The sequence below is a fragment of the Meleagris gallopavo genome, chromosome 17, assembly GCF_905368555.1.
Source record: "Meleagris gallopavo chromosome 17, MGAL_WU_HG_1.1, whole genome shotgun sequence".
Taxonomy (NCBI): domain Eukaryota; kingdom Metazoa; phylum Chordata; class Aves; order Galliformes; family Phasianidae; genus Meleagris; species Meleagris gallopavo.
Window position 1 is genome coordinate 8,775,248 of NC_139420.1, and position 19,976 is coordinate 8,795,223.

A 19,976-nucleotide genomic window follows, 5' to 3' on the forward strand; every position below is an offset into this window, starting at 1 on the left:
CTCAGCCTATTCAAAATTCAAATCATTTGCATATGACAAGGGCCTTCCAAATAAATTATAACTAGATAATTGAGAGGTTCCTTGATAGCCCCAAAGATTAGTTTTGCACTAGGCTTAATGGAGTCTTTTCTGTTTGTTATTTTGTTCTTTCATCTGCACTTTCATTTGCTATAGTAAAAACTATTTGGCTATAGTAAAAACATAAACTCAAAAGTGGCTAATTTTTTTTTTCATTCACTTGCAATGACTGTAAAAAAGGGAATAAAAATTAACTAAACCTTAAGCCACCTGCTAGCAGTTTTAACATCAATATTTAAAACATAAATATTTAACTATTGCCATTTTTAGAGAGAGAAGAATAAGTAAATTATATACACGCATCATGTGAATCTCTCAGAGATAGCTCATGAATTCAGTCCTATGTTCATATTTTACTCATTTCATTATTCACCCTGTAACAACATCTTCAAGTAAACTCCAGTTGTTTAGAATGCTGCTGCAGCTATGCATAAGAAACTTGAAAATTATCCAGAGCATGTAGCAGGTATGTAACAAAACTAAGTGCACAGATGGACGTATGGGGAGACTCGCAAGGAAACTGCAATACTTTTTATGGTGAGAGACAGGAGGAGTAACACGAGAGTACAGATCACGTAGTGCTCTCCAATACCACATTAGCTTAAAAAAATTGAGTAAAGATGTGACACTTGGGAGGAGTTTTCTGTTAATATCTAAGCACAGAATTCAATAAGTGTAAAAGCAAAAAGATGATCACTTGAAAATTTAACAAGCAGGTCATGGAGGCTAACATTATCAATGCCAGAAGTGACATTTTACATTAAATAAAAGATGAAAAAGGTCAATCAGCTGTTAAGGACTTTGGAAATTAAGACAAGTAATTTGTTTGATATAACAGAGAAGGGATTGGCGTGGGCATATAAAAACCTAAGGCAAACTTCTCAAAGTGCTGGTCAGGAATAATAATTTTATAATAAAATTAATAGTATTCCAAAGGTATCGTTCAAACCAATTTTGCAACCATGTCAACAAAAGAGACAGCTGTTACCTGGTTGAGTCATATTAGGTATGTGCATGGAAACAGAAAACTACTTTTGCTCTGTGCTAGCAGAAAAGCACATATAAAATTGCAGAAATTAAAAAACACACAGATCACATTTGCAGATAATCCTACATAAGCAGGAAAATACTGTTACACAGAGTGATGGAAGAAAATGCCTAAGTTGTAGGAGAGAAATAAAGAGTTCTTTTTTCACCTTAATAAGTAAAAACTGTTTGCTGTTTAATAAGCAAGTCAATAAGCAGTATTACATATTTTGAACAGACAAGCCAAAATACTGGTTGTACAAATACTGGTTTGGCCAGATCTACAAAGTGTTAGCCCAGATGATTTTGTCTCTGCAAGTGATGTTAATCAGAATGAAGTGTAGTAGTGGGAAAAAGACTAAAGTGCAAAAGCCCAGAAAAAAAAGTCTGTCTTCCTCATCTCTCATTCATTTGTCTCCAGGGAATATAAAGTTTAACTTATCTCAAATACAAAAGAAGTATTGTCCAGGCAACAAGTAGTCTGGGCATTATTTTTCTTCTCTCTTCTGCACATTGGTGTAACTACAATGTTCTGGGATTTCTGGGATTTGATATTTCATTTACAAGTTGGGCTGAACTCTCATGGAAATCACTGGGACAAGTTCTGTGATTCAACTAATCTATTTTCTACTACTAGTTTTAGACTCTATATAGAGACTCTATACTTTACTGAAATACAAATACCAGCACTTCTGTGCACTTCATTCAAGTTTTATGCTTTTGATTAGGCACATAACATTAATCAGTTGCTTTTCTATATCAAATTGCCTTCATTAGTTCAGCTGCAAATCTGCCCTGTTACACTCATTAGGAATTCTTTCTATTCTATTTCTTTACAGAATAGTGTGAAAAGACAATGCTGATCTCAGTGCACTACTTGAAACATTACTGTGATTAACAAACTCATTAATAGAACTTTTCTTTGGGATAAAAGAAAGAAGAGGCTTTCTGTTATAAATTCAAATTCCCTTTAACATTATCCAAGCCCATTAGTAAACAATAAGGTGCTTGATAAAGAAGAATTTCTACATCTTCAATATGAAAATCCCAGAAAATTGGATCAGGCACATTTTTTCCAGAATAAGAGTTTTTCAGTCTTGCTACTCATAGATAAACAAATTGCAGCATTGATAAGCAGAATGTGAACCGAGAGTGATTGTAGCATTTTCTCTGCAAAGCACAAGTTGCTAAAGCTTAGAAAACTGAGCAGATACCAGCAATGCAACATCACAGGCATACTTCAAGGCCGAGAGACACAGTCTGTCACATAAACAATGACAAAATCAAGACTGTTAGAGATAAGACAATAGTTTTAAGCCTCCACTCAACTGAAAATGCTCTATTTTTTTTCCAAAACACTTCTACCATAGACGTTTGAATAGCAGACCTTAGAACAGAAGTATGTAAAGTTTTTCATGTCAGAGACATTGAATTTCTCCCTCAGAAAAGTTACTACATCACAGTGCTGACAGGTTTGTTCTTTCCCTGCAAAATGAAATAAAAGTAATACATAATCCTGTATAATGTTTAAATTAATGATGGTAGCTTTTACTTAACATGTCATAGAATACAAAGTTGCCATAATGTTCAGATACTTGCAGTTATACACTCAAAACTGAACATACAAAACAGACTATTTGACCTACAGAAAGATCACACTGACCATCCAAATGCAAGATTTTAGTTCTCACTATTCTACTTTCAAATTCAGAACCATTATTTACCAGTTTTTCTAGAGACGTGACATCATAAAGAGTTCAGGCCCACACCTATTATATCCTATGTCAAACAGCTGCAAATACTAACTCTAGGTACTACACCTAGAGTACATTTGATTATGAAGAGTTTCACATCAGTGCAGAAATTATCCCCAAATTTTTCCCTTCTCAACCTAAATTCATCAAGTGGATTGTTATGCATGCTTTTGTTATGGAGGAGTATGTCGTAATGTGTTGGCAAACCACTTTTGCAATTCTGAATCGTAAGCTTCAGAAATTGAGAAAAAACAACATTCCATCTTCAGGTATTTCTATAGTAGCTTATTTTCTTACCAGAAGGAGTAGGTTCATTATTTATCTTGAATCTGGAACAGACTATTTTTCTTCTGCAGCATAACTTTTATTTGCTAGAGTGTTTCTATTTTCTATTCTAAATTTATTCATAGGTGCAAACATTCGCTTTGATAAGTTGGTCTATAGAATGTTAACTAGTGTCTCATAATGAGTATTCCATTTGCAGTAAAATGGAAGCGTTTGATCAAAATTCAGCTTAGGTTAATGTTCTTGGCAACAACATCTTTTTCCTTGAAGAATCATAAAAAGGGCAAGCAAAAGCTATTCAACCATATAAGGGAAACTTGTAAAACAAAAGGATTATTTCTGGAAACTATTTTGTAGTCTTGGTTCAAACCTAAGTATAATTGCTTCTCAAACTTATCACTTAGCTCCCTTTTAATAAGAAAAAAAATCTTTCTGAAAAACTATGTTAGCAACCAAAAACTGGCAACCTAAAGCTCTGACAACGGAGTTAGAAGTACAAATGAACTGAAATAATTTCTCATAATTGTACCAGTAACTATAACAGATTGTATAATATGACAATTCAGCAACCCATTTCCTAAACGCAGGGGATGTGAAGGGAAGAGCTGTATGCATTATCTTCAGTGATCCTCTCATTTTATGCTAGTTTGGGCTAGCAGAACCCAAAAATTGAATGAGCAAGACTTTACAGAAAAGTCTCAGTAAAAACAAACAAGCAAAAAAACAAACAAACAAAAACCCACCAAGACTAAGATTTCAGGGAAGTATTGTTCTACAATTTTAACTAATTCATGTTTCTATTTGGTATGTGTGTTTTTCATAGGCCTTGTAAGTATTGACATCTCTTTCCTATCTCTATGACTTCTGTCAACTTCTGATACAAACTTTGGAAAATATATCAGAAATCTCACCTGTGGATCTTTTTTTCCTCAGTCTAAAGCCCCATCCATCTCATGCAGTTCCCCACCTCAGCCAATATAAACTCTTATCACCAGAGCTGTGTAATCCCCTAGGCCATTTGACAATATTTTTATCTGTACTGTGATACCATGATAAGTGATTTTGTACAAATAGCAGACTAGACAGAAGTCACTGGAGTTTTTTCAAATCCTGATACAGTTCATCTTTCCTCAGGGATGTGGTGAACAGCATGGGCTAGATACTATATGTATAATTTGGGGGAGGCCTTTGCATTTTGTTAAAGCTGTTGCAGTTATTCCAGTAATTATCAAAACCAAGAGCATGGATATTGAATCTTTAAAGCGAACAGCAGCTCTCAATAGCAGTTTTTAATTATTGAGTCAGATATACAGCCGTGTTGACGCTACACAAGTCCAGTGCAAAGCAAACAACAGTGACAAAAGTAATGACTGGCCCCCCTCCAGGACAGGACAGCATAGCTTCTCAGAGAAGAAAATCCATGACAGTGAAATCTGCACTCTGACAGACAACTTAGGTAGAGCTTTAGCTCTCCCACTGAACCTGTCTGTGGAGGAAATTCACCTTCCTCTCAATATGTTCCCCCACATTACAGCTTTAGTAAAGCCTATATAAATTGGTAGTCAGTTATGAGAGTTTCAAGAGTTCATTGAAATTCTAAAGCAAAGGGGGAAAAGGAGATATACAGTTGCATATAAAGTAGGATTACACATACACAGGCACCAGAGGATGTTCAGCAGATGATACAGCCCTTACATGTGTGTAGTATAGTAAGCTTAACTTAAGACACTCCATAAAGTCTAATACAGATGTGTCTGCTACACATGAACAAGGGGCAGAAAGACCAATAAGCAATAGATGTTAAGGCTGACTAGTAATCCACTTCTGTAGAGAACTACAAAACCAGATCACTAGAGCTAGTTAAAAGATCTTCTTACTGATACTGTTAGTACCCAAACACTGTATGAAAATAAATAAAAGATAAAATAAATTTTTCTTCTTGGGAACTTCTTCTCCAAAAACAGTTAAGTAATGCACCTGCAGTAAAACACCAAGGACGCTGGTGTTCTTGAGTATTCTAGAAACTAATACTTGGAGAACTAGCTTTCTAAATATAAAATAGCTGAAGAAGTGAAGGAGTATAAGAGAAATAGAAGCATTTTAATGTTAACTTTGTAATTTTACAGTATAGATTTTAATACTTCCTGACAGCATCTGTTTTCAAAACAAACAGAGCATGCTTAGGAACCACGAGATGGTAGAATCCTTGTTTGTTCCTAGCCTTACCCACAAACTCCTATTAGGCATTACATTTTACACGTCCATCAAAAGATACTTCAAATAAAACCCTGTGTTATCTCAAGCAAATTGAATGCTGTTACAAATACATAGTTGTGTATCTGTAAGTATGCTTATATATTTCCATAGTTACTGTATTTCTGTGCTGCGCAAACCAGAAACTAACAATAATATTAAAAGGGAATATTCATTGGATAAGGCAAGTCAACTACATAAAACAAAACAGCTAAAGAAAATGTTAAAGTTCCTTATTTGGGTTTCTGTTTTAAACTAACTTTATGTTATCCCAAATCTTGATTGAAAACCCCAGTGAAGAAAAAGAAGGAGGGAGGAATGGGAGGACACAACTGTTACTTATTGCTATTTTAGATTCAGTTACCCAGGATTTGCAAAACAATGCCCACAGTGTCCAAGTTACCTATTCCATAAATCAAGATGTCTACTGTTTTTAGTGACATTTGGAGTAATTATTTATCCAGATAAACCTGACAAATATCTGCTGTCACTTGAGAAGCACTTCAATAGTAAATAAATATATTTTGAAAATCTAACACAGTGAGGGAAAAGTATCCAAGTAAATGAAAGCAATCAAACTCATGGGGGGGAATGGAAGAGAAATAAAAGGGGATTAGGGAGCAGAAGATGTACATACTGTTTGGTTATCTTCATACAGCTTCAAGTCGTATCCACTCAGCTCCACACAGAAAATTATTGCTGTAACCCCCTCGAAACAGTGGATCCATTTTTTGCGTTCAGATCTCTGTCCACCCACATCCACCATTTTGAAAGTCAGCTCTTTGAACGTGAACTTATTTTCTACAATCCCTGTGGTCATGTCCCGAGAACGCAGAATATCTTCCACGGTAGGGATGTAGTCCAGTGCTGCAATCCTTTCTAGGTCGTTTAAGTAGTATGCAGCATTATCCTCCAGGTGGTACTCGTTGGAGCGGCAGAAACACTCCTGCACACCTGGATCTGCCCAGAGCCGTTTCATGACTCCCAGAAGCTCAGGGGTGATCTCGCCTTTGCTCTCAGCTGGACCTGTCAGGGCAAAGAGCTGCACAGCATCATATGCTCTGTCAGGGTTATGAAATTCTATCTTAAGCGTAGCTAGAGCCCGAATGATGCGTGTGAGGGAGTCAATTGCATTATAGATAATCAGAGGTTTGTATTCCTTGCAAGCCTCCAAATTAAAGCCACCACTGTGAATGATTTTCATCTGCTTTACAATAGTACTCTTCCCAGAGTTGCTGGTACCCAGGAGAAGCAGCTTGATCTCTCTTCGTTGGCGCTGGCTTTCAGAGCGCAGGTGGCGGTCAATCCTACGGGACCGCCGCGCTGCCTCTTTCTCCTCAGAGCTTTGCCTACATCCCATGGTATAGCAGGCTGTTACAGAAAGGGAAGGCTGGAGGTTGTCTCAGTTCCTTTGTGTCTCTAAGAAAGATCTGTGGTGTCTATCAGCTCTCGTGCCAGGTACACCTTGTACGGGAAAGAAAAATCCAATGCCTACTGGTCCAAGAGGCTTGTACCACCTAATTCAGTGCCAGCAGGGGTGCAAACATGTGTACATAGGCAACCACAGAAAAAGACTCTTCAGTAAATCTCATGGCACTCCCCTTTACAGTGCATAAACAGTGGCACATTCCTGTTAATGAAGGGATCCTTCCCTTTGCCACAGTTTGGCTAGATCCATCAAATATTCCTTTCTGTTCTGCATAATTATTTTGCTGCCTTCTGTCCAAAGGTAAGGAGCCGCACTTTCACCTTCTCTGCTCCAGCCCTTGTCTTCTAGCTGTATTTTCTGGTTGCTGTGGTGATGCTGCTAGATAATGTTGACACTCTTTTCAGTCGTGCTGCATTTGTTGTTTCTCCGCTCTCACTTCTTCAGCTGATTGAATTCAGTTCTGTAAGACTGTGCTTTCCACCTGCCAAACAATGAGAGAAAGAAGTGAATGAAGTGAGAGACTGCTTCCTTGCTGTAAACTGCTCGCTGTTTTCTCCTCTTCTAGACTTCGAAACCTTTTATTATCTCAACTGGAGATGATAAATAGAGATGGAAATATACGTAAAGAAAAACAAAAATTCAAAACCCCAGCAGTAATGTAGGGACAGCTGAAAATTGCAGACCTAAGAAAATGTGGTTTCTGAACAATAGTAAATCAAGTCTCCTTTTCAGCCTTCTGTGTTTTATTATCTAAACCTACATGAAAACAAACAGTGCTGAGCTGTGTCCCAATTTCCCCCTCAGCAAGAGCTTATGGCAGTGCTTTTACTGCACGGTCCTGTTCTGACTGGTTTTCCTGAAGAAGAAAAATGAAACAATCACAACTACTTTTCCCAGCCTCTCTATTTATATCAATATCTTGTACTCAGATGTTCTCCTGAGTTTTCTTTCATCTTTTCTGTTTTGTTTGTACTGAACATTTAAGTAACTAAATTAGGAAGCAAAAGGAAGTGATTAAGTTTTCTTCATGATTTTGTGAAAGAGAGAAAGTTACTGATATTTGCAGAATATGGCAACGTATTCCTTCCCCTTGCAAGAATGGAACTGTTAAGCCTCCTACCTGCATAATCAACAGTGATATACTACTGTCACAAACTTTGTAAGCTTTTTTCCCTAGCAAAGCTAATGTTGGTTAAGCCACTTCCATTTTTTTTCCTACAAAAATTCTGGGAGAGGCAGGAAAAAATGACCAGAAGGCAAAGATTTCACGAAAAAGAAGCACAGGAAATCCTATCCAAAGCAAGGTCTGAAATCTTTGCAGTTACTGTTAAAGCAACTTTCCCAAATTAGGGTTTAAGCTTACTAGTTGGAACTCTGCAAAAGGAACAGCAGGAAGCAGTTACCTCTCACAAAAGGAAACACATTGTTAACAGCTGATTGGTGACTTGTCTCTTTTTCTAGGAAGGGCTTGCTGCTCTCACTGAGTTTTGAGCACCAGAAGTCACGCTTTCCTTATTGTATGCTGGCCCCACCTCACTGTCTGTGTACTTCTGTCTGTAGGGTCTCTTCAGTGAGCTTTTTTTTTTTTTTTTTTTTTCAAACTAAACTGCATGTCACTGAGATATTCTCAGAGGTAGATTTAACAAAAAGGTCAAAACCTACTAAAGAAATACTATTTCCATTGCATTTTAATAAGACTGTCTCTCAAACCCCACTTTAAATGTTATCCTAGAAAGTCTTTTGAAGTTTTTCCTACATGAAGTTACTAGCATTTCAATATAGATGGGATGAAGCAAAAAATGTATACTGAAGAGGATGATTCCACATTAGTAGGAAAGGGACAGAATGATCCAGACCAGGTGCTTCATCTTTAGCTTTTATGGGAAAAGAAACTGAGCTACAACTATTTGAAGCTTCTTGCACTTTACTTTTACTTTCTTAAGCATAATGATAAAACCCTTATTGGGCAGGAAACATTCCAGCATTCAAAAATAATCATACATGGATTAAGTATTTGAAATGGGAGCACTGGATTTAACAATAAATATTTTTCCTTTCTGAACATCACTTACATCATGGGATGATTCACTTTTACAGCTATACCTTCCCTTGCCATCCTAATCTTAGCATCTGTTTTTTGCAGTTTTCTCCCTGCATAGTTTTCTCTCTGAGGATCTTTTACATAACTTATGGATCTCATCTAGTTTATGATGGGCCAGCAGGTGTGATGGTAGAGTGTCTGTGCCTGCTTTCAGATCTCAGACCCCACAGTTATGCATTTCTGGGTTCTAGAGTTCTATAACAGCATCATGTCATTAGGCAAGTTCTTGCAACACAGTGCATCCCTTTTCAGCAGTTTCCAATATATATTTATGAAGATGTCCAAGAATGTGAAGCCTCTACCCAAAAATGACAAACAGAACAATCAATAATGATCCCTTAACATCAGAGGGAAAGGTATAAAGACTGCAGTTTACATTTTTTTCCTGAAGTTGCCTGGGACATTAGCTGTGGACAGTTGAGCTTGCTGTCTACCACTCACTCTTAAATGCTTTCACTGATTCTATATTTATCTTTAAATCCTTCCTATCTCTAACCCTGCTTAAGGCAGATATATAGTTGAACCATTGTAGACCTGGATAAAATTCATGACTACCAGGATGAGCCAGCACAGATTGGTACCACTGTATTGAGGAGCATTATATCACTGCAAAAGGTAAATGGAACTCTGGACACATTCAAGAAAACAGTATATGAAATATCCTAAGTAGTTCTCCGATGTGCCACTCATTCCTGTGACTCCTTGTGATTTCCAGATCACTATGAATGTACATGTTGCCATAAATGCTTCCAGCATACTTTCTGGGAAAATTGTTGGTAGTTCTGATAGGTTCTCATCATGATTATACAGAAAAATGGAGATCTACTAGAATTGCCAGCTAGGAATACACAGTAGAAGAACATTTTACAAAGAAATAATGGAAAACCCAGAGAAACTAACTTGCCATTACATGCAGTCTCTGTATACCTATCAGTATGTAGACTGAGCAGATAGAATTGTGGAATCACCAATGTTGGAAAAGACCTCCAGATCATCTAGTCCAAACATCCACCAACCATCAATATTTCCTCACTAAACCATGTACCTTAGTACAACATCTAAATGTTTCTTGAACTCCTCCGGGGACAGTGAATCAACCACCTCCCTCCCAGCAGCTCATTCCACAGTTCTGTATTCCAGAGCTCTCCGCTCTTTCAGAGAAGACATTTTTCCTAACATCCAATTTGAACCTTCCCTGCTGCAACTTGGGGCAATTCCCTCTAATCCTATGGCTAGTTAAGCAGAACAGGCCAAACCCCCCACCTTGGCACAACCCTCCTTCCAGCAGTTGAAGAGGGCTATAAGATCTTTTCTGATCCTTCTCTTCTCCAGACTGAACCATTTCAGTTCCCTCAGTCCCTCCTCATAAGACTTGTGCTTCAGATCCCTCACCAGTTTTCTTGCCCTTCTCTGGACGCGCTTCAGGGCCTCAATGTCTTTCTTATAGTGAAGTGTCCAAAACTGAACACAGTACTCAAGGTTTGAGATTGTTGCGGCCAAAGTGCAGGATCCAGCACATAGTCTTGTTGAACTTCAACCCACTGGTCTCAGCCCAGAGATCCAGATAAAATACAGTATCTCAAATATGGTATCTCACTGCAGAAAATCTGTTGTATATTCGTAGGTGTAAACATCCCATCTTTGTCTGCTGTCTGGGAAACATCCAACATACTTTAGCAGTATCTAAATACAAGTTATGCTAGTCAATACTATTCACCAGCTAAGCTTATTACCCCATCAAAGCTTACCATCTAGATTTGATCCCAGTTTTAAGGAAACATAATTTATAGTGAACACAATGCATTCTTTATAAACCAAATATTCAGGCCCTGCTTGTACAAAGCTAGATTGTCATCTTTAGTTAATAGCATAGAATTTTGCATCAGCTCAGCTATGACCAAGACCACATTAGAGTGGTCTCTAACTATTAGTTATTTTATTTTTCCTGTTAATTATGCACATCTTGCTTACTTCAGGAAGTAGGAAACGTAAATCATATAAAGCATTAATACCTAAGTACTATTGACCCTTGGTAGGTATTTTAAATCATGACCTGTTTCAGTGAGTCCAAACAACCCCAAAGTAGTGTGAAATGTCAACACTACCAGTACTACCAGTACTACTTGTATATTCGGTAATACCAAATGGTTCATGAAGAGAGTCAAAAATTCAACAGTTCTGACTTATGTTGATGAAAATAGTAGCGTCAGTGACTGCATATGATCTTCTGTGTTTCATAGTAATTTAACTAAGATCAGAATCTCCCACCATGGCCATTTCAGAGCTGACCTTTAGACTTCCATAAAGAATGAAATATTACAAGAATAGTACAGTGTGTCTAACAGTGGGTGTGCAGAAAATCCTGGCTGCCAGACAAGGGAGAGAAGAAACAACACACACAGCAGCTGCTTTAGGGACATACGAACATCAGACTCATTTAGAAATTTGTAACACAGCAACAAACTAAAAGCAGTACCCAGTCAGTACCAGCATCAGTGGCTTGGACACAGCTCAGGTGATGACAGTAGTGTAGGTTATGGCTTCATTAGAGTTGTTGTTTAGCCTTTATCATCTGTTATCGTAGTTCATAGGTGGTCTCTTCATGAACTAAGACTCACATACCACTGGAAAAGGGGATTACTGTTTCAGAAATATTAGAGAGCTTAAGGAAGTGATTATTACTTTGGAAAAAAAAAAAAATAGTAAACGTTGTGTTTGATCATTAATAAGGTGGCAAATTTGGTATTACTTGCCCAACCTAACTGCACACAATACCTTATTAAAACACAGGAAAGTGCTGCTAGTTACCATAGCAGAAGAAATCTAGAGGGATTTGAAACAAGATGACAATATAGCCCTGTGAAAAAAAGCAACACAAAAGAGAAAAAGCATGCTTGTATTGAATTGTTCCAGTGACAGATATAACCTAACCTGAGGTCCAAATTAGAATGTCTGTAGCAAAAACCTGAGAACCCAGGCACAGATAATAGTGTCCTCAAACCAAAAAAGGTTTTGTTTCAAAAAATGACAATAAATAAATAAATAAATAAATAAAAACAATATGGTCTAAGCAACCAGTGAAGAGTCAAAGACTGAAGCTCGAGTCCAAGCAAGAGGCAAGTAGAAGGTGCTCCAGTAAATGGAAGCAATGTAAATGAGATGATTTTTATCTGTGATGATGGTTAAAAATGTACCTTTGACACCCCATACAAAAATAGATCAGTTGTGTTTGTATATTTTAGAACAACAAAAACCAGAGGAGAGGCAAAAATCCAGGCAAAGATTTGAAAAGAATAAACTCATATAAGCTAAGTAAGATTTCTAGGGCAAACTGACAAGATAGACAAACGTATAAGCCAAGAAATCTGTTTTCATGAAAAGAACAGGGAAAGGATAGCAAGAGAAGAGTGAAAGACATGCTGAGAACAGTGGATGGATACATCTTACTACATCATGAAGAAAACAGCAGAACTGTGTATAGCGCAGGAAGAAAAAGGCTGGTAGAAAAGGATTGACTCAGAAGTTGTAAAGGTGGGTCTGCACATAGGGAATTCAATTACACTAGAACAATGAAAGGAGGACAGCATAAGTCCATCGTGGAAAAAGACAGCTGATCTCTTCCTTAATGGTTTTGCTAGGAAAAAAAGCCACTGCTGAGCATGAATAAGGGCCAACAGTCAGTAAGGTGGACCTTATGGTGAGGGACAGAACAAGGTTTTAGAAGCAAAGAAAGCAAAATATGGGAAACGATTTCAATAGAAGTGATCAACACTGAATTCGTGGAAAGAATGAGTGAAAGCATGGAATGAATGGGCTGAAAACACGACAGTTCAAGCTGGAAACTAAGTAACAGAGAATGAGAAATGTTTCACAGTGAAGAAAAAAAGACAAAAACAGACATACGTTGAATGAGTACACTTGAGCAGCAACTTGTCAACATGAGCTGAAGTCAAAAAAGGAATGTAGGAGTTGCATACTGCAGTTCAGAGATAGTCATTCAAAAAGCATAAGAAAAGAACAACACGGTGCAAGAAGGCATCAAGGAGCTGATCAAAATGGAAAAAGGTAGAAAAGGAAAGCAGGATTGTGAAAGAATAAAACCAGTAAATCTCATGATGATCTAATTCAGGGAAAAATATAAAGAACACCTGACAAACACACTGAAGTACCATCCTCACAGCAAGTCATAAAAGTGGATAAAAAACCGTGTTCCTCGCACAAGAGAAAGGACACAACGGTGTGAATATCAGCACAAGAATCAGCGCTATTATCAGGGATGAATTTGGTGGGTAGTATAGAGAGCAGTTTCCAGTCCTGTGCCACGTAAAAAGTTAATCATATGAACTTTATCAAAAGGGAACTGTGAAATTCTTAGGATCCATCTTCACAATTCAAATTAAACATGATATTATCTTCAGAGGGGGAGATGAAGAGTGGAAGAAGTATTAGACCACAACCCAGGACAACAACAAACACACACACGAGGCTAAACAGAATCCAGTGTTCTATAAAACGTGACTCATGGGAGAAGACTTGCATGCTACCAGGCACAGATTACAGCTGCAGCCCACGCATGGTCTCATTCTGCTTCTCTTTTGAAATTTAGAAGCTTTGACAGCCTTACAATTCTGCTGCATGCAAGAGCTTCAGCAGGTACACCTCAGACAGCTGAGCCCTTACCACAGTTACTCTCTCTCTAATCCAAAGGAGACTTTAAAAAAATAAAAAAATCACACAAGGCGAAGGAAGTTGTCCATGTTCTATGTTTGATGTGAAAGTGCTTTGGGCTTTATCCAAAAAGCAGATGTACTTCCACACAAAACAATTCTGCAGCCAGAAGTGTTTAACATGTAAGTACAGCACTGCACAATGACTAACTCCTGGTTTAAAAATCTAAGATGGTAGTTTTTGTACATTTTGCCTTGCCATCTAGATGTATATTAACTTCAGGACATTTTACATGAGGCAGTACTACTAATGAGTTTAGCCTTGGATGATAAAGGACAACAAGCACTCTTCTGGCTTACGTTCAGTGGAAGTATCTATAGTTATACTCTTGGCACATTTTTCACTGTTCATCCCCACGAGAGATCAACATTTCTTAAATTATGTTAGGATTTTTTCTTAATCAACCTCAGTTTTTCTACTGAGATCAAGAATATTTTTAGTTGGCACTAAGCAAGATTGCAATATGAGTAAAGGAATTCTAGGCAGTTGTGCTGAAATAGCAGCCTATGTTAAGTAACACTTTGGAATGAGAACATCTCTAGATTTTTCTCAGTAGAATAAATACCACTATCAGTGCTAAAGGAAAAGTTAGTAATAAAGAACCCCCAAACCTTATAAGGTGCTATGGTTATGATCTACCTACTGTTAAAGGAAAGCTTTTAGTTGACTTCAGTGGGCATTGATACAGCCTGTACCGTGTTTTCAACAGGTGAAAGTAAATGTAATGCTCTGTATTTTAAAATATTGCTGGCAGGATGCTTAACAATTAGCGATGCACAGAGTTTTACTGGTGAAAAAATAGTATTTAGTGAATGATTCATACTGCTCTTGTGTATCAATATCCACACCCTAATAACTTTTGTAAGAATAGATACAAATAGTCAAACTTTCAGATCCAGGTTTCTATACAATCTCACAATTTACTGTGTTATTTGGAGATACAGAAGCATTATCAGAATTATTGTGATTTAACATTAACTTCCATCTACATGCACATGTTCCAAGCCTGACTTCTGTTGGTATTTACTATATGTTTGTTCAGGCTTACTCAACCTTACACAAACAGGAGAAAAATCTGACCATAGAGATTTTTAATCACACTATGACAAAAACAAAATGTTTCCACACATTTGTAGGGCTATGCACATTTTGTCACTATCCTGTGAATCACTTTCACATCATTCCACAAATATGTTTTTTGTCTATAACAAAAATAAGAGAGTAGGTATTGTCTATTGATTAATATTCAGTATTTTAAAATTCAACAGGTAGCAAAATGAGCTGATAAGTCTGGGCACATTTTCAACAGATTCCTTCTCCCCTAACGATAGATATTACTCTTTTATTCCCTATACTCCTGCTAACTCCCTACCCATACAACCACAGTTTCAGTGTTTTTACTAAAACCTGTGACAACATCTTCAGTAGTCCTTTAAACCCTGTCTGCAAATAATCGCACTCTCTGGTTGTACAAGTTGTCCTATGCTGAAGCCAGGAAAGTTTCCTGTTTGTATCACAGCTCTACAGCATTATCTCCATCTTTATCAAGGTACTCAATTATAGTTCTCTCGCCATTTTGTGATCCTTATTTCATTCATTTTGCTTAGATAAGCTCTTGAATCGAGTACTAAGAACTGATCCACTGCAACATTTAACAGTAAGAAGGAGTAATTTGCAGGTATTTTTTTCTGTGTGAAGCAGTCCTAAGAGCTTAAGTGAGAGTTTCACATAGCAGACAAAGTTACTAAGCACCCTCAGCACAAGTCTTAACAGCAACATTTCAAACGTCTGCTCTTTTGTTCTCTTTACTCTTTACTCTCAGTGACATTTCTTTTTGACTCAAATAGCTGTGGTACTACCTAAAATTATCTTAAAGCTGAAAGGTGCTAATCTAGCTGTTAGTTTATTCATTATTCAGCAGTAAATCCTTAGTTATTCAATTCTCATTTCTAGTATTAGCAAAAAAAGCCAAAACCTACTTGTGGTATCACTGTATCACAGTACTAAAATAGCACATAAAGCTAAAATTTTACCACTGGATTCCTAGCAATTCTAGTTGGCGTTCCACATTTTACACCTATGAGATAGGCAAGAAAAAAAGCTGAGAAATTATTTCTTTTTTCTCAATATCCACTGTTGTAAAAACAATTAAGAGAAACAGGTTTTGGGTAAGAAATAATATACATGCTGGCAGTTGTTCAGAATGCATCCATACCTCAACATGAAGGTCATACACATGTTTCTCAGTAAGGCATAGCAGAACAAAACAGTGCAAAAGTTATTGCAGCTGGATGTCTTCCAGCTTCCAAATTCACTCTAACCCACAAAGCAAGTTTACCAACTATGGGGCAATACTCACAATACATAACAGAATGACAGCTTGTCTTCAAAACTATGTCAAGCGTATGAGGACAGCTTCTGAGACTGCTCAGATTACTCAGCAGAAGTGGGGTGGGGAGTTTTTATGTGTTTTCAGCTGTCCATTTCTAGATACCTTCAGTTACAGATCATACCAGTTCTAGCCTGATAACAGCTTGCAGCCTTTCAGGATCACTATGCTTAGAAGTGTAGATTTTGGTATGCTATGTTCATTAAGAGCATGCCTCAAGACTTTTAAGTTGAGATATCACAGCCAGTATTATAACTAGGAAAGACAGCGAGTACTGCCTCTTAGTACCTTTTACAACTCTTATAAATTTTGTGCATTTTTCCTCTTGTGACACTGAAAAATTCCTCACAAAATTCTGTTTAGAAGAACAACTCATTATGCAGTATCAACTCCAAAAGTTACAAACATCCCAAAAAACAAGAAAAATAAGATTTTTAACTTTACAAAAATTCCAAATAAGTCACCTTCCCACCTCAGCTGAAGGGAGACAAAAGAAATTACAAGCCCTTCACCCATCTGAAAGCAATTTGAGTTTTGTTTCAAGTTCTACCAGCTGGCAGCAATCCCATGAAGAGGCAATGCTGCTGAAGTCCATGTGCACTAGCAGTCACATCTCTAACTATCTTTTGCACAAAGTACTTTAGAAGGAAAATTGGAAGCAACTCCTGTTATCCCTTTGTCTTCTGTTTGGGAAACGTCCACAAGTTTTAAGTAGTTTTCTTATTTTAAAGATGTGGGAATAACACAGAAGTAGCAGAATAAGAAAACAGAATGTTAATGCAACATTGATTTTGTCTCACTGACTTTTTGGAGACAGTTTTTGTCAGTCCTTAAGAAGGAGATAAAATTTTAGTTTGTGTTAAAAAATGTGTGTAAAAGTTTAGTTTGTGTTTGTCATATCCATCATTGAGTAGTGTAAACGACTGCTCTTCATAAAAATAACATTAACTGCCCCTTCTCATCTTTTGTACTGTTTGCAAAAGAGAGCTTCTCCATCAAGGTGAAATATAATTTTCTTAAATCTTTTAATCTAGGCCTTGTGCTGTTTGTATTCTGTTGATCTCCACCTGCCTCTGACCAATCCTAATACAAGCTGGATAAATTATTTGTAGAGAAAAATAGGATTTCATAGGGATTTTATAACAAGATAAGTCTGAAATACCCTTTTAAATTACATTTTTAAAAATATGGAAGCTACAGTTGATGGTTCTGACTAAACAGATGCAGATATCAAGTAAATGATGAGATTGATATGCTCTTAATATAACTTCATCAAATGTGTAAATCTTTTTCACATCCTATGTGAAGACAGATAATAACCAGTGTGTCTAAAAAAAACTCCATTTGCACATCATCTCTCATTGCTGAATATGAACAGCTACAGACTGACAGCATTCCATCTGGCCTCTGTTACAAAAATGTTTATTTAACACTCCTTTACAAGCACTTCATTATTTTCTTGAATTGACTTATGTAAGATTTTGATGAGTTCTGTGAATAATTCTTGACTGATAAATCATGAGAACATTAAGTATCTGGAATCCAAAAGTACTGTTATGTAGATAACCGTGGAAACAATATTTTAAATTATAAAATTTATATATAATATATATAAAATATATTTGTTAATTTTATGTATATTTGGAAACAAGCAACACCAGAATGAGACACTGTACAAATACACCAAAATGCTGTGTTTGATCAGGACAATAATACGTGCAGAATTCTCTCAGAAAATATTTTCCTCTTTCATCATAAAGTAGGTGAATTTTTGGGGACCGTACACCTTTTATATATAATTTACTCTGACATAGGCAAAGCAAGTTAGGGTTTTATTTAAAAATTACTTTTCAAAATAATTAAGATAGTTATTCAGTATTGTTTTGCTGACTATGCAAAGCAGGGCAGTTTAAATGGCATTTTTATTAGTTTTGATCAGAAGACAACAATATTCAACAATAATTTGACAGCAAGAGGAGAATGTCTCCATTACTTTGCTCCAAAGTTATTTTCAGTGAGGGCTGAAAAGTGACACCATCAGCAGAAGTTCTTATGTTCACTCAGATTTTTAATCAAATTTAGCCTTTCTTGATTCTGGCAACCAAACTTAAAATTTGTTTCCAGTAAGCTTTTTCAGAATATAACAGGGACACATCTCTAGCATAATATAAATCCTTTAGTTCAGACTTACTGCTGAATATGGAATGGGGACTACAGTGGCTTTCATAGGCAGTGATCTGTACTTTCCCACTAAAGAAAAAGAAGTAGAATTGTTGCCTTTTCAGTTGGTCACTGCCCTGATTATATGATTTTTTCAAACACAGATATTTTCTTGAGCAAGGTTTTTTCCTGCATTTCAGAGGTAGTTCTACAGATGATCCTGAGTAATTGTTCATTGCTTGTCTGTCTTATAAGTGCTTTTTTGGAAGTTACTATAAACTTCCATTCGGTCAGCCTTTTCCATTTGATCCTTATGAAAGACTGGAGGAAAAGTATAGAAGTAATTTGGACTGTAGAGTCATGAGAGAGTACCTTACTCTCTGGGTATTCACTTGAATGTCACTAGGGTGAAATTCTCCCAAAATAAAATACCATTACTAGTGGAATGATTCAGAGAGCTTGCTAAGAAGGAAGACGATAGTTCTGCTCACTGAGAACTTCACCTTTATTTGTTAATTAAGTTCACTGCACTTCAAGAGATCCATGTGACTGAGTGTCCAACTTTAAAGTGTTCAGTATTTTAGTTACAGTAGGAGTTACCCATTTCTTTTAGATCAGTTCCTACAAAAATTATCCTACCTAAATGATTTCCAGATTAGGATGTTGCAGCATTTTTAATTCAGCAGTCATTTTTTGCCAGTTTCAGAAGGAAGACAAAAATAAAAAGTAATATTAATTGGCCTAAAATACAGAGATCTTCATGTAGTTCCACTGTACCATACTTCGTATATAATCTGATTTTGGGAAATGTTTTTTCATGATCCAGCCTTCATTTTAGAGCTCTCTGAACCTCAGCCTGAATTTTGAGTTTCCAGGTATGATCCCCAGAGTCCACAACAGCAGTGGCTTTTCCTGGTATCCTTGGCTGCGGAAGGGAGAAAAAGTGCAGTTGCTAAACCAACAACACAATGTGGAGAGAGGCTTCTCTTGTCACAGACCAGGGGAATATTCTCTATAAGCACTGAATTTAAGTTTATAACTCACTTACACTGGTTGAGAACACAACTATAACAGAATCAATAATGAAATGATTTGTCTTGGTGGTAGGTTATTAGTTCACCAGTGTTTTGACTTCGACTTCATTGAATTGTTTGGCACGGCAGCATACAATTCACCCTCTCTGGGAAAATACAGAATTGTAATCTGCAGTTTTAAACGACATAGATTCCTTCCTCTTGTTGATGTTGACACCTGATATTTTCATTTTTTTTCAGACCACTGTATATTTAATTGACCTGTGGAAGTAAAGAATACTGTTCTGATATAGGAACTGTGCATGTCAGCCTACGGTCTGACCACATTTGAAACAACAAACAATCTCCTGAATTAATAAGTTGTTGAAATTACTATCCTGTTGATGTTCCTATAACTTGAGAAAATTAAAGAAAGGCTTCAGTATTCTATTTCTCCTTATAAACACCAATGCAAAAAAAAACAAAAAAAAACCAACGAACTTTACACACCTGTGTAATCACAGTCATGAGGCAAAGTTCAGATCTGCTTTTTGGAACGCTCACTGCAAGAAACACAATCAGAGGACTTATGCACATCTAGTCAGGGAACGGAAATAATATGATAATAGAACAATTGTTCAAACTTGAAGTAGGCTAACCTTAGAATTTTAAATACCATCATAAATGTCACTGAATTACAAATTAGGATAAGTTTATCTGTTCATGAGCATAAATGGATTGAAAAGGAGGTAAAAACATG

The 19,976-nt window shown here is 36.7% G+C and overlaps 2 protein-coding genes across 8 annotated transcripts in view; one reads left to right on the forward strand and one right to left on the reverse strand.

Moving 5' to 3' along the window:
• RSPH14 (radial spoke head 14 homolog) overlaps nt 1-19,976 on the forward strand; it is a 77,470-nt gene that overhangs the window by 27,972 nt on the left and 29,522 nt on the right. The gene's annotated exons all lie outside the window — the stretch shown is intronic.
• Nucleotides 1-19,976, reverse strand: part of GNAZ (G protein subunit alpha z) — a 47,286-nt gene that overhangs the window by 20,393 nt on the left and 6,917 nt on the right. For 2 of the 3 annotated variants that reach the window (XM_085238212.1, XM_085238214.1), the window contains one exon: nt 6,034-7,306. In XM_085238212.1, the coding sequence (XP_085094338.1) occupies nt 6,034-6,756 (723 nt within the window). In that variant the 5' untranslated portion in view covers nt 6,757-7,306. Of the gene's footprint in view, nt 1-6,033; nt 7,307-19,726; nt 19,780-19,976 lie in introns of all 3 variants that reach the window. The other variant, XM_085238213.1, reaches the window with a different exon arrangement.